We start from the raw sequence: 11,516 nt of genomic DNA, 5'->3' as shown, positions 1-11,516 counted from the left end.
CCTACATTCCTGCTTTTCCAGTCAATAATATTTCAATTCTCTAAGAGTCTTAAGATGATTTCCTAAGTTATAATGCTGAATACCTTAGGTTTCCCTAGTTATTTTCTTGAGGTTGTTTGGAACCTCTTCAGAAAGAGAAGGTGGGATAGGAAGTACCATATGTACACAAATTTATGATAACCTGGGATTTAAGACCACCCCCAATAATTAGATTCTATACATATAAAATGTATACATTTGTTATAATTTTCCATGTATAGAATCTAATTATTGGGGTCATCTTAAATGTGTCCCTCCCCCCACTACTGCAGGTGGTGGGGGAACAGGCATCAAAGGGGGCAGTAATGGGACAGGAGGTGGCTGGACAGATAGTGGGGGAGGCAGTGAGGGGGCACATGATGGGGCAGGCAGGGGAAAGTAATGGGGCAGGCAGTGGAAGGGGCAGTGGGGGAGTGGGACAGGATTGGCACCCGAGGACTGCTGTGGTGCCCCTTGGTGGCTGCTCTGATTCTGTCAGGCCCTTGCTCCTGCCTCCCAGGGTCTCACCTAGCTTCCTTGTCCTACCATACCTTGTTGTTGAGAGTAATGAGGGGAGGCTGCCCTTGGAAGCTGGTGAGCCTAGGTGCTCTCTCAGTCTCTCTCTATCTCAGAATGCATTCCCTCAGATCCTGTGCACCTTAAAGGCTAAATTTGTGGCCTCCTTCCACCCCTACAGCCATGCCAGTGCCTTGCAGGTATTACTCCATTGCCTTTTTTGATCTCTTGTTAGGTCTCAGCTTTACTAAATTCACCCTCCGGCTTACTCTGAATATTGACAGCCTCAGCCCACTGTCTTGGGCCTGGTCTCTCCAGTCTCAGCCTTCACTGTCTTAGCCTTCACTGTCTTTCTAATCTCCAGGCCCCTTTGCCCTATCTGGCCCTGTTTCAGCCCCCCCTGGCATCCCTGTCCATAGCAAGGCTGCTTTTGGCTCAGCCTCATCCTCCCAGGTGTCTTGGGCCCAGGGCAAGGCACCCCTCAGCTCTGCTTCCCTCAGCTGCATTTGGGCTTCAGCCCCACACAGCCTACTGGGTCCTTCACCCTGCCCCATCTCTATGCTGGGTGTCCCTAGTGCACCCCTGTGGCCACCAGTCTGCTCCTTATAGCCACATCTGGTCCTCTGGTTATATACAACAAGCAACATTGAACATATAATCATATAACTAAAACATGTGCATATTGCCTTTGCAAAGCTCACTTCTCACAAAGCATAACTTCCCTGGGCTAGACGTGCTCTCATCCTTGCAAGCAGGTTCATTTCCTTGGAGGCTGCTTCCCACAGTCTGCTTCCCTGTGGGAGCTTCTTTCCTTCCTACCCACAGGGCCTGACTGCCCACTCTGGCTCCAGGACTGGGCTTCTGTGCCTGGAAGCAGTACCCTCTGTCAATCACCTGCCTTACTCCCCACCCCCCCGACTCCTTCCCCAACCCTGTACTGGGTTCTCACTCCTTAATTGTCAGCCTCAGCTCCTGCCATTCCATCTTTTTAAAGTGACAGGAATCTCTGGCCTCCCTGGTGTGGGTTCTCTCTGTCTTTTCTGGCTACTTTAATTCCCATGCCCCTCTCTCATGTCTCTCCCAGTCCCCTTTTGGATACCGTCTGTCTGATCTCCCCACTTCTCTAGCCCGCTTTGGCACAGACTGCGGACACCAATCAAGTCCTCCTCTCCTTTCCTTGTTTTCAAGTAACACAGTTTGGGTCGTCCATTACAGGGAGGTAGTAAGGGGACAGGTAGGGAACAGACAGAGAGCAGTAGGGGACAGATGGTGTGGAGGCATTCAGCTTGTCCCCTGCTGCCTGTCCCTCCCACTTTACCCCCCCTTACCCTGCCTCCCACAGCCTCAGGCCATTGCTCTCCTTTCACCTGTCTCCCCTTTTTCCTGCTCCACACTGCTGCTTCCTTGCCCCCCGCCCCCAGCCTCGGGTTCTCACACCGACTCCTGATTCTCTACCCAGCACCTGCCCCTCCACCTCCCCTCTTATCTTTGCTCTATGCCAGCAGGGTCCTCGCTGCAGCCTGGGGCAATGAGGATGGCTTCAGCCTGGTGCCAGAGCATAGATAAGAGGGGGGCAGTAGAGGAGGGGAGTGTGTGTGTGTGTGTGTGTGTGTGTGTGTGTGTGTGTGTGTGTGTGTGTGTGTGTGTGTGTGTGTGTGTCGGGGGGGTGGGGAACGGGAACTCAAGGCTTCAGGGGAAGAATAGCAGGGGGTGCAGAGGCAGCAGGGACAGCAGCAGCTGTGGCTTCAGCCTCAACTTGGGGTTAGGGCTGGAGCCAGAACCAGACCCGGAGCTGAACCCACAACAGCTGCCTGCCCCATGCCACCTCCTACTCAATTTTAAGACAAGGGGATTTCCCTCCCATGTTAAATGGGGAAGAAAAACGTCATCTTTTAATTGAGTAAATATAGTATTAAGTTTGAGGAAAAATAAAATTTAAACTATCTGTGCCTCCCACCATTTTTACTAAAAGTAATCATGGGAACCTTGGCAGTTACACTGACTGAAGGGTTCCCTTTATCTATTTGGATTGTTCTGAGTTAATCTGTACATGTGGTAAAGAAAATATGTTGTTTCAAACAAGTTTGAGTCAAGGTGAATGAACTCATAAGAGTCCTTAGATTGGGGCTGTAGTTGCACAGACATTTTTCAGGTTCACATTAAGCAGTTAAAAATGAGATTATTGGAATCTATAAATAGAAATGGTTTTCTTGTTTCTGTGTCACATATAATCTATTTAATCTAAATGAAAAAGAATGGTTTATTTCAAATAATTGTTGTATGCTTCTAAAAAAGAAAATGAAAAATAAATCACAATAAATGGGCACTGAGATTCAGTGTCCAGACTGCAATGTTTATTTCAGTTTCAGGACTGTATATAAAGAGACTTTAGCTGTCTCAAGCCTGGAGAGGGGACACAACACTCATAGCCATTTTCAGACAGATGAACATGCACATGCTTATTAAAAATAACAGTTCTTAATCTTTTAAGGGGCCTTATCATCAAGGAACAGGTACTTATCACTTTCTGAAACTCAGGCCCCTACTAGGGTGAGTGCCCAAAATTGTCAGTCACTTTGGGAAAAGTAGGCTCAAGGACAGTCAAAGGATTTATTCTCTTTTCAGTAGGTAATATCTTCTAAAAACAGTAGCATGTTTATCCAAAGAATGCTGGAGTCCTGTCACATAAAATAGCTAGTATACTTTTAATATTCCAGGATGATTTGTTATTTTTTCTTCATTCATCAAGTCATGGTCTTTCCATTTTCAAGTATGTTTTCCCCAACCCTTATATCTGTCTCTCAAGTTGTGCAAAACAGTTTTCACAGGTTAGGAAAGATCAGGCTGAGGTCTTGCAAAGGACCAGATATAATTAATAGTTGAGTGCAAAGACCTAGAATCTGTGGTTCAGCTCTACCATGAAATGTACTTCAGCGGTGTAGAATGTCTGTCTTGACCATTCAGTCTGCAGAAAGTGGGGTAATATTACTAAATCTTATGCTTCGTACATTTTAAGGCCAGAAAATAAGTGTTGTGACCCTTTAGAATTTTTGTCCAGCATCAGTTAAAGACACAGTAGAGAAGCCTACCAGCTCCACTTTCAAAACAGAGCTTGCAGTCTAACACAGATAAACAAAGTCCTTGATATCAAGCAGTTTTCCCTATCTGTACAGAGCTAGACTCCCCAAGATGTCACACATCCTTTAGTGTGTTATTTCATAAACCAAATAGTTGAAAACATGACTTATACTAAAAGGATCAAGAAGCTCCAAGTCCTTTAGTCATTTTCATGGCTCTCTTCTTAAGCTTCTCTAGTTTGTCAATGTCTTTGAAGTGTGGACAACGTAACTGAACACAGTATTAAGTTATATATATACCAGTAATAGAACCCCACATTTGATCACCCCTTGTTTATATACCAAAAGATTCCATTAGCCTTTTAGGCGTCAACGTTGCAGTTAACTCATATTCACCTGATTATCCAGTTTGAACTTTCAGTCAGTCTTTTCCAGTCATCGCTTCTTAGGACAGGGTCTCCTAACCAGGAAGAATGGGTCTGCGTGCTTTGTTCCTAGATGTAGGACTTTACATTTGGCCATATTAAATACAATTTTTTTTATTCGTACCTGGGTTGCCAAATGAGTGAGTGAGTAGCTCAAACTGTGTTATCTGCAACTTTTTAGTTATAATGTTGTTTTATTTCAGGTCATTTATAAAATTATTATATTGCACATGGCCAGCAACTGATCAGTGTGGGGCCCTGCTAGAAATGCACCCATTTGATGATGATTTCCCATTTACATTTATATTTTGAGTCCTATTATGTATTGGAAAACATACAGTATTCTGGGCCTAGCTTCTGAATTCACTGATCAAAGGAATGTGGTCTACCAGATAAAAGGCTGAGCCAGGCCACAAAGAACTAGCATATGCTCTGTGGTCTTCTCTCAGCTTGTGCTAATTAAAAGCACATGTCAACGCTGACCTTCCAGTACAGATCTTGTACTGTATCACATGTGCAACCAGCAGTGTGTTCTTTACACCTATGGAAAATGGCAGTATTTGACCTTAGCTCTTTAACAAGTTTGTTCCTTGTCTCGTGTCTAAAAAAAGATTGGTTTAGCTAAACTTCCTGATATCCCTGAGAATGATGGAGAAAAGGGGTGGTTCAGAAATTCAACTTTAGCATTATTAACATAGGGTGCAAGACTTGGTCCTCTCCGTTTTGGAATAACATCTCATTTCCAAAGGTTAAATTATCTCTGATGGAAGTTGGTGCATAACCAAGGTCCAGCCTTTGTGTAATATAGACTTTAGCGTCAGCTGAAAGACAAAAGCACAATGCAGTTTCATGCAAAAGGCTCCTTGGAAGTATTTTTCTTGAGATTTGTACTCATTCAGACTAGTAGTTGTCCACATGCCTTGCTCTTAATGGAAAGATCAAGACATCTATATCACCAAAACTAGCCATGAAAAATCACAGCAAAGAAAAAATGGCATAAAATGCTTAACTAACATAGGACTGCTTTTATTTTATTTTATTTTATTTTATTTAGCTGAAATAATATATCTGTTTTATTTACATTTTCTTGGTCACATTTTTCACTGTAAATAAATTACACCAATATAAAGCCACCAGTGTACACAGGAGGAAGCTAAACAGAATGGTAACATGAAAAGAATCCTTTCTATGGAGGATTACTTAGATGAGAGATCTTTTTTATCACTTTGTGGATCTTTGGTATATGAGCCCTACGAAGAAAGTAATTCTAGGGCTGGTTATGGGTGTGTCTACACAGCATATTCATTGTTCCAGGCAGGGACATATTCAAATACACCAAACCGCTCCATGTGAGTTAACCAAACTAGAACTAGTATAGCTGCAGGTGAATTATTTAGCACTGCTTCTAACTCTTGTGAATGCAACTAACAATTCAGGGCAACAACTCTCTGATTCCTATATCCTATTTATTTATTTATAGTTCCTGGAATAACTGTTAAAGCAATATTTCTGAAGACATTTGACCATTTTCTAGTCATATTTACAGCTGTTCATGAGTGCAACCAATTAATGGTACAATGCAGCAGCAATTGGATATACCTGAATTAACTCTGAATGAGTTAGCACAGGCACTGATTGCAGTACAGCCATAGTAGAATGATACTGTCCCTAGGCTAGGTAGCCTTGCCAAATGGTAGAGGATATACTGTATTTTCTTGCATACAACATGTACCTTTTTTCAAAATTCAGCTGCTGGAAATTGCAGAGTGCATTATATGCAAGGAAACGTGATAATAGCAGTTGTTATGTCTGCCCGAGGAAAGCAAAAGAAAGCTAGAGTGCTGTACATGCGGCTCCACAGCTGCTTGCTGTGGACACTAGTGCAAAAGCTGCTACTCAGTTACCTGCTGTTTCTTACCAGTATTTTCAAGGAAAGTTCTTTTATTCTATTTCTGCCCTTCAAAAATGATATCTATATCTTACTAGGGCAGGGGTGTTGTATGTGAGAGAATATGGTCTTAATTCAAGCAGACCACCAGTGAACATGACTGTACTGCTTCCAGTACCTACCTTACCTTGCTCAGATCTAGGTCTGGTATTTATGCAGTCTTACACTGTGCCATGAAGACATTCCCCAAAAGACATTAATGCTTTATCATATAAGAGGCAGAAGATCCTGGTAGCTTCTACTTGCTTCCCAAATGGCTACCCATTCTACAAAACCATAATGAGTTAATTATTGTATACTTTGTCTGCCAATTCAGAATTTAACCTTTGTAGTTGCTGTTTTTTTCAATGGGAAAGATGAAAACACCCATGGGGAAGTTTACATATGACATCTGATGACAACAGTGCTGTTTGCTAGAACAACTCTTAAATTGAAATTTTGACTTTGTGGATTTCAGTAGGGCTAGAATTTCACCTTAACACCTAGTTTTAAGTCTATCAAATTCAGAGATAAAAGTCCCACAAGAATGTGCAGAATCTCTCCTTTACTCGATTTGGGAATGCATTATCCATGTACTTCAAACATTCCAGTAATTGGAATTTTGATCTTCTTAGTATTAACTGCAAGACATGCTGAAATTGCTTTAGAATCTACTTGCTTGTCTTGCAGTCCTTTTTGACAGTAAGGCGGGTCAATGGATTATTGAAATTGATTTCAACAGACTTCTGTTTGTCACCAAAGCCTCTTCTCTTCTGCTTTTAGGTTTGGAAAGAAATCCCGGCCTGCAATGTATGATGCAACCCCCATTGCTTATGAAGATTATAGCCCGGATGACAAACCTTTGGTTACACTGATTAAAACAAAAGATTTATAATCTACTGTATCTTTTTTGGATTATTTTTCAAAAGGATGGGCTACTAAATTAATTTAAATATTTTTAAGAAGAAGAAAGCATAAGAAATTAAAACCATTAGATGTTCCAGAATTTTCTGTAGAATGTTTAAGAACTAATTTTCTGCAGCTTTTAGTTTGAGAAAAATATTTTAAAACTAAATTCGTGAAGTTCATGAATTGCATTTTAATGTACTTTCAGCTCTATAAACTGTAAGCTTATAATAGTGTGTGCTTTTTCATGGTAGACACTATTACACAACCCAGATGAGCTTCTGTGGTTGTAACAGAACAGAAAAACAGTAACTGATGAAGAGTTTCTTTTTGACATTTCAGTGCCAGCTTTCTCAGTAGAGTTAGGAAAAAAATGTGAAGCATAATAAGATGCATAATATATCCATTAATTTAAAAAGTATAAAATGTTTGTGTTGTGAAAAAGAAACTAGTAAAATTTATTATTCCTAATCTGAATGAATTAGCGTTTGCCTTATTCCGTGCATGGATAGATGAACTTACTTCTGAATTATTTTCCTGAAAGTTGCTGAAACATATTCTTGAGTTGATGTTAGTCATTTTTGTAATAGTCTTCAAGGTAGGCCTTGTAAAATAAAATATAATTAAAATGCCTCTGGAGGCAAACAGGAGGCCAGATCCTCTACCCATTGAATTATTGGCGGAATTTACAGTGCCTTCATTGGGTGCAGGATTTGGCTCTAGGATTGGACTGAATCTATATTTTTCTTTAAAAGTCAAGGTTTTTTATATTGTGAGTAAAATAAGCATATGGTTTGAGCTGTTTGTTTCTCAAAGGTTGTTAATGTACAGTATTGTTTCATTAAATATTGTGTATTTCTCATAGTGAATCTTATTTATAGACAGTATGGTTTTTCTGTGGCTGTATTTGATTGCGTATGTGTTTCTTCAGATTCTTGCTTATTTCAGAAAATATTGAATAAATGTTATCAAGTCAAAGTTGCAGCTGATCATTTTGATTTCTTTCATTTCACGTTTCTTGAAACTTATACATTTAAAAGCACCTGAGTAATCCCTTACAATACCAAAAGAAGACTAGTTACTTACAGCTGCTGTCTTGAAAACAAGAAAGGCTCTGTATCCTGGGATGTGGGAGACCCAGATTAAAGTCCCTGTTTATCCTGATTCATAGTGATCTGTGATAGAAAATCCTGCTCTGAATCGGGCAGAACCAGGAAACTGGGTCTCTGACATCCCAGGTTAGTGCCCTAATCCAGAGGCAATATGTGCTTGTTTTCATTTCAGTGCAGAATAAAAATAGCTGTTAAAGCCTCAAAAGTTGCTGCAAAACAGAACTTGAACCATCTGGCCAGCTCAAAATGTTAGCACTCCATGAGTGTGGTGACAATGAGTTTAATGAACTCAGATTATCCGTAGGAGCAAAAACACAATGCTTCCAAAGTTATGTGAAACAAGAGCAAGATATTCTTTGTCTAATCTTTCAAAAGGAAAAGAAATAAAGCGCCTCTAAGTGGGTTCCAGTCCTGCAATTCAGTCTACACAGGAAGCACCCGGCATCTGCACAGAGTCAGCTGCAAGCCTAGGACTAGAGAAAGTCTGACACAGAAAGATGCACTTGTATGGCATTGGTTCTATCCTTGAGAAGCCTCCTCATGAAGTAGGATGGTATGCACATCAGAATGGAAGTTAAATGGCACAGATGCCTGAAGAAACTTTGGCACAATGCCTAGTCTAGGTCCAGACAGCATTGTTACTTCCTCACTTCTGTGATCACAAAAAAAAAATCACTGCTTTCCATGTAATCAAATAAATCAAGAGAAGATTCTGCCTCCTCCTTAGTGGTGACTGCAGGAGAGAATGGGATATAGATTAACTTAGTCTATTCCAAGTCCCTTGCAAAGTATCCTCTTAATAGTGATTCAGGCCAGGTACACACATTTCACTTAGCATGTTAAGTGCACAGAAAGTACTTTAAAACTGTAACAGATCAGATGTTCACAGCACTGAAAGTGCTTAATCTAAATTAACCCTCAATGAATGTGGTTTTGGATTAAAGCACTTTAGTTTAGAGTGCTTTTTGCACATCTGTACCACATCCATCTCACTTCAATGTAGGTCACATTCTGTTGCCATCCCAGTTTGAATTTGCTAGTGTTGGCCAATGCTTGTCAGCTCCTGGGCTAAGGACAGGCATTACACATACATTCGTTTAAGTGATCAGAAATTGGTTTAAATCTCTAACAGAACAGACATTCAGTGCACATAAACTAGTTTGAAAATGGCTGAAACCAGTTTGAGATAAACCTGGTTGAATGTAGTAGCTGGCACAGAGGATGAGAAGGGGACATGGCAGGGGACTTCAGCCTCTTCTCTCCCTTCTTCCCCGCTTCTCTCCCTCTTTCCTCTCTCCCCTCAGCCCCAGTACTGGCAGCTGCCACTCGCTCCGTGCAGTCCGGCCCCCTGCCACTCGGTCTGTGCTCAGGCTAGCCCCTCCCAGCAGGAGGAGGCTTATTCCTCCGGATGCTGCCCCAAGCCCAGACAGAGCAGCGGCTGCCCAGCAGCCTGACTTCTCAGAACAGGAGGGGGAAGAGGTCCTCTTCTCAGGCTAGATGCTGAGGGGAGGGGGGAAGGGAGGAGAGGAGAAGCTCAAGTCCCCATGCCCCCTCTCAGCAGGCCCAGAGGATGAGAAGGGGATGTGACAAGAGACTTCAGCTTCTCTTCTTGCTCCTTCCCCACTCCCCTTAGTTGGCTCAGAGACAGAAGAGGACATGACAATGGACTCTCCAGCTCTGCTCCCAGCTCTGGGGAGGGGGTGGAGCCGAGCCCCAACACGGGCTCCTGGATCCTTCCAGCCAGCCCCAAGGCTGGAACTCTCTCCCCGCCTCTGCTGAGAGGTCAGGCTGCTGGGCAACCACCACTCCATCTGCGCTCAGGGCAGTATCCAGAGGAATAAGTCCCCTCCTGCCAGGAGGGTACCAGGGCAGCAGCCTGACTTTGCAGCACAGGATGGGAGAGAGTTCCTCTTCTCAGCTCTTCTGGCCTAGCACAGACTGAGTGGCGGCTGCTGGTACCTGGGGTGGGGGGGGAAGGGGGAGGAGAGAGAAGAGAAGTTGAAGTCCCCTGCCATGTCCCCTTCTCATTCTCTGGCCCAGCTGAGAGGGGGGCATGGCTCCCAGCTCTGGGTACAGAGCCAAGCCCTGCTGCGGGCTTCTGCCCCCCACATGCCCTGCTGGCCTCAGCCAGCCCAGGCTGAGAAGGAGATGTGGCAGGGGACTCCAGCCCTTCAGTGGCAGGCTGGGGGCACAGCCAGACAGGGCCCCTTGGTGGGGACAGGGACGGGGTTATCCCTCCTCCCTCCAGGGTCCAGTGGAGGAGACAGCAGGGGGCTTGTTCCCTCACAGCGAGCGAGCATGGCAGTGGTGACAGCAGGCAGACCCAGCTGCCAGTGCAGGTAGAGGGTGAGGGACATGGGACATCTTCAGCCTGGTGAAGAGAATGCTCAGGGGGGACTTGGTGGCTGCCTATAAGTATATAAGGGGGATGCATCAGGATCCAGGAGAACCAGAGCTCCCCAAAGGATAACTAGGTCTAACGGCCACAAGCTTCTAGAAGGCCGATTCAGACTCAATATTAGGAAAAAACTTATTTACAGTCCAAGTGTCCAAGATCTGGCACCTACTCTGGACTCATTCAAAAGGCATTTGGATGTTTATCTTGCTGGGATCATTTGATCCCTGCAGACTTCCTGCTGCTGGCAGTGGGGCTGGACTCAAATGATCTCATGAGGTCCCTTCCAGCCCCTGATGTCTATGAAATCTATGAACTGCATTCATGTTCTTGCAGTTCCTCAGTCAGAGAGAATGTTTGTCCCGTTACAAACTGGTTTAACCTAGGCAGGTTAGATTAACCTGGAAAGGTTGAATCAATTAATTCTCTGGCTTTCTGAATGTCTGTCCCTGGTGAGCACTGGCCCAGCCCCACCCCTGGGTTGACACAGGTAGGAGACAGAAAAGTCTCTGTCTCCTCCCTGCATAGCCAGGGGGATGTGTGAGAGTCTCTCTGCCATGTGGATCCCCACAAGCCTGAGGGCTCAGTTCTTGATTGGGGGCAGGCCAGGTCCACATGGCAGAGAGGCTTTGTCTTCCCCCCACTACCCAGACCTAGTTTCTGGTGTGGCATGAAGCCACGCTGAGCCCCACACTTTACTTCTGACTGCTGTTGTCAGGAGGCTCAGTGGGAGGGTGGGGTGGGAAGGGAGAATCTGTGCCACGTGGACCCAACCCAGCCTTCCCCTCAAGACCCCAGCCAGCAAGCTGTGGTGGGGAGGGGCTCGTGGTGGTGGGGGCTCTGTTCCCCCCCTCTCGTGCCAGCTGATGTTGATAGTCACCAGCTGATGGGGGGTGGGGGGGAGGAGGCAGGGCTTGGGAGAGACTCTGGCATCCTCCTGAGAGGTTTACGGGACTGCCTTCCACCTGCTGGCTTTGGCCAGTGCAGGCAGGCACCAAACCTCCCCACTGAACAGTGAATGTCTGTTTGGTTCATTCCTCTCTGCAAAAATGGTGAATGTCTGTTTGGTTTATTCCTGCTCCAACTTATAGCACTTTAAGTAAAGTGCGATACAGCACTTCTATGAGAGGCTTTTTGAAC

General features: G+C 44.2%; 1 protein-coding gene across 1 annotated transcript in view; it reads left to right on the top strand.

Moving 5' to 3' along the window:
• Positions 1-7,240, top strand: part of LOC102387122 (delta and Notch-like epidermal growth factor-related receptor) — a 77,340-nt gene extending 70,100 nt beyond the window's left edge. Inside the window, exon 7 of the mRNA XM_025215736.1 lies at positions 6,747-7,240. Coding sequence (XP_025071521.1) covers positions 6,747-6,858 — 112 coding nt within the window. The 3' untranslated portion in view covers positions 6,859-7,240. The remainder of the gene's footprint in view (positions 1-6,746) is intronic.
• Positions 7,241-11,516: the final 4,276 nt, after the last annotated feature.

Source organism: Alligator sinensis, unplaced genomic scaffold (genome assembly GCF_000455745.1).
Source record: "Alligator sinensis unplaced genomic scaffold, ASM45574v1 scaffold836_1, whole genome shotgun sequence".
In the NCBI taxonomy this organism is placed as follows: Eukaryota; Metazoa; Chordata; order Crocodylia; family Alligatoridae; genus Alligator; species Alligator sinensis.
Note: the sequence above shows the minus strand (reverse complement) of the source record. Positions and strands in the feature narration are given on the sequence as shown.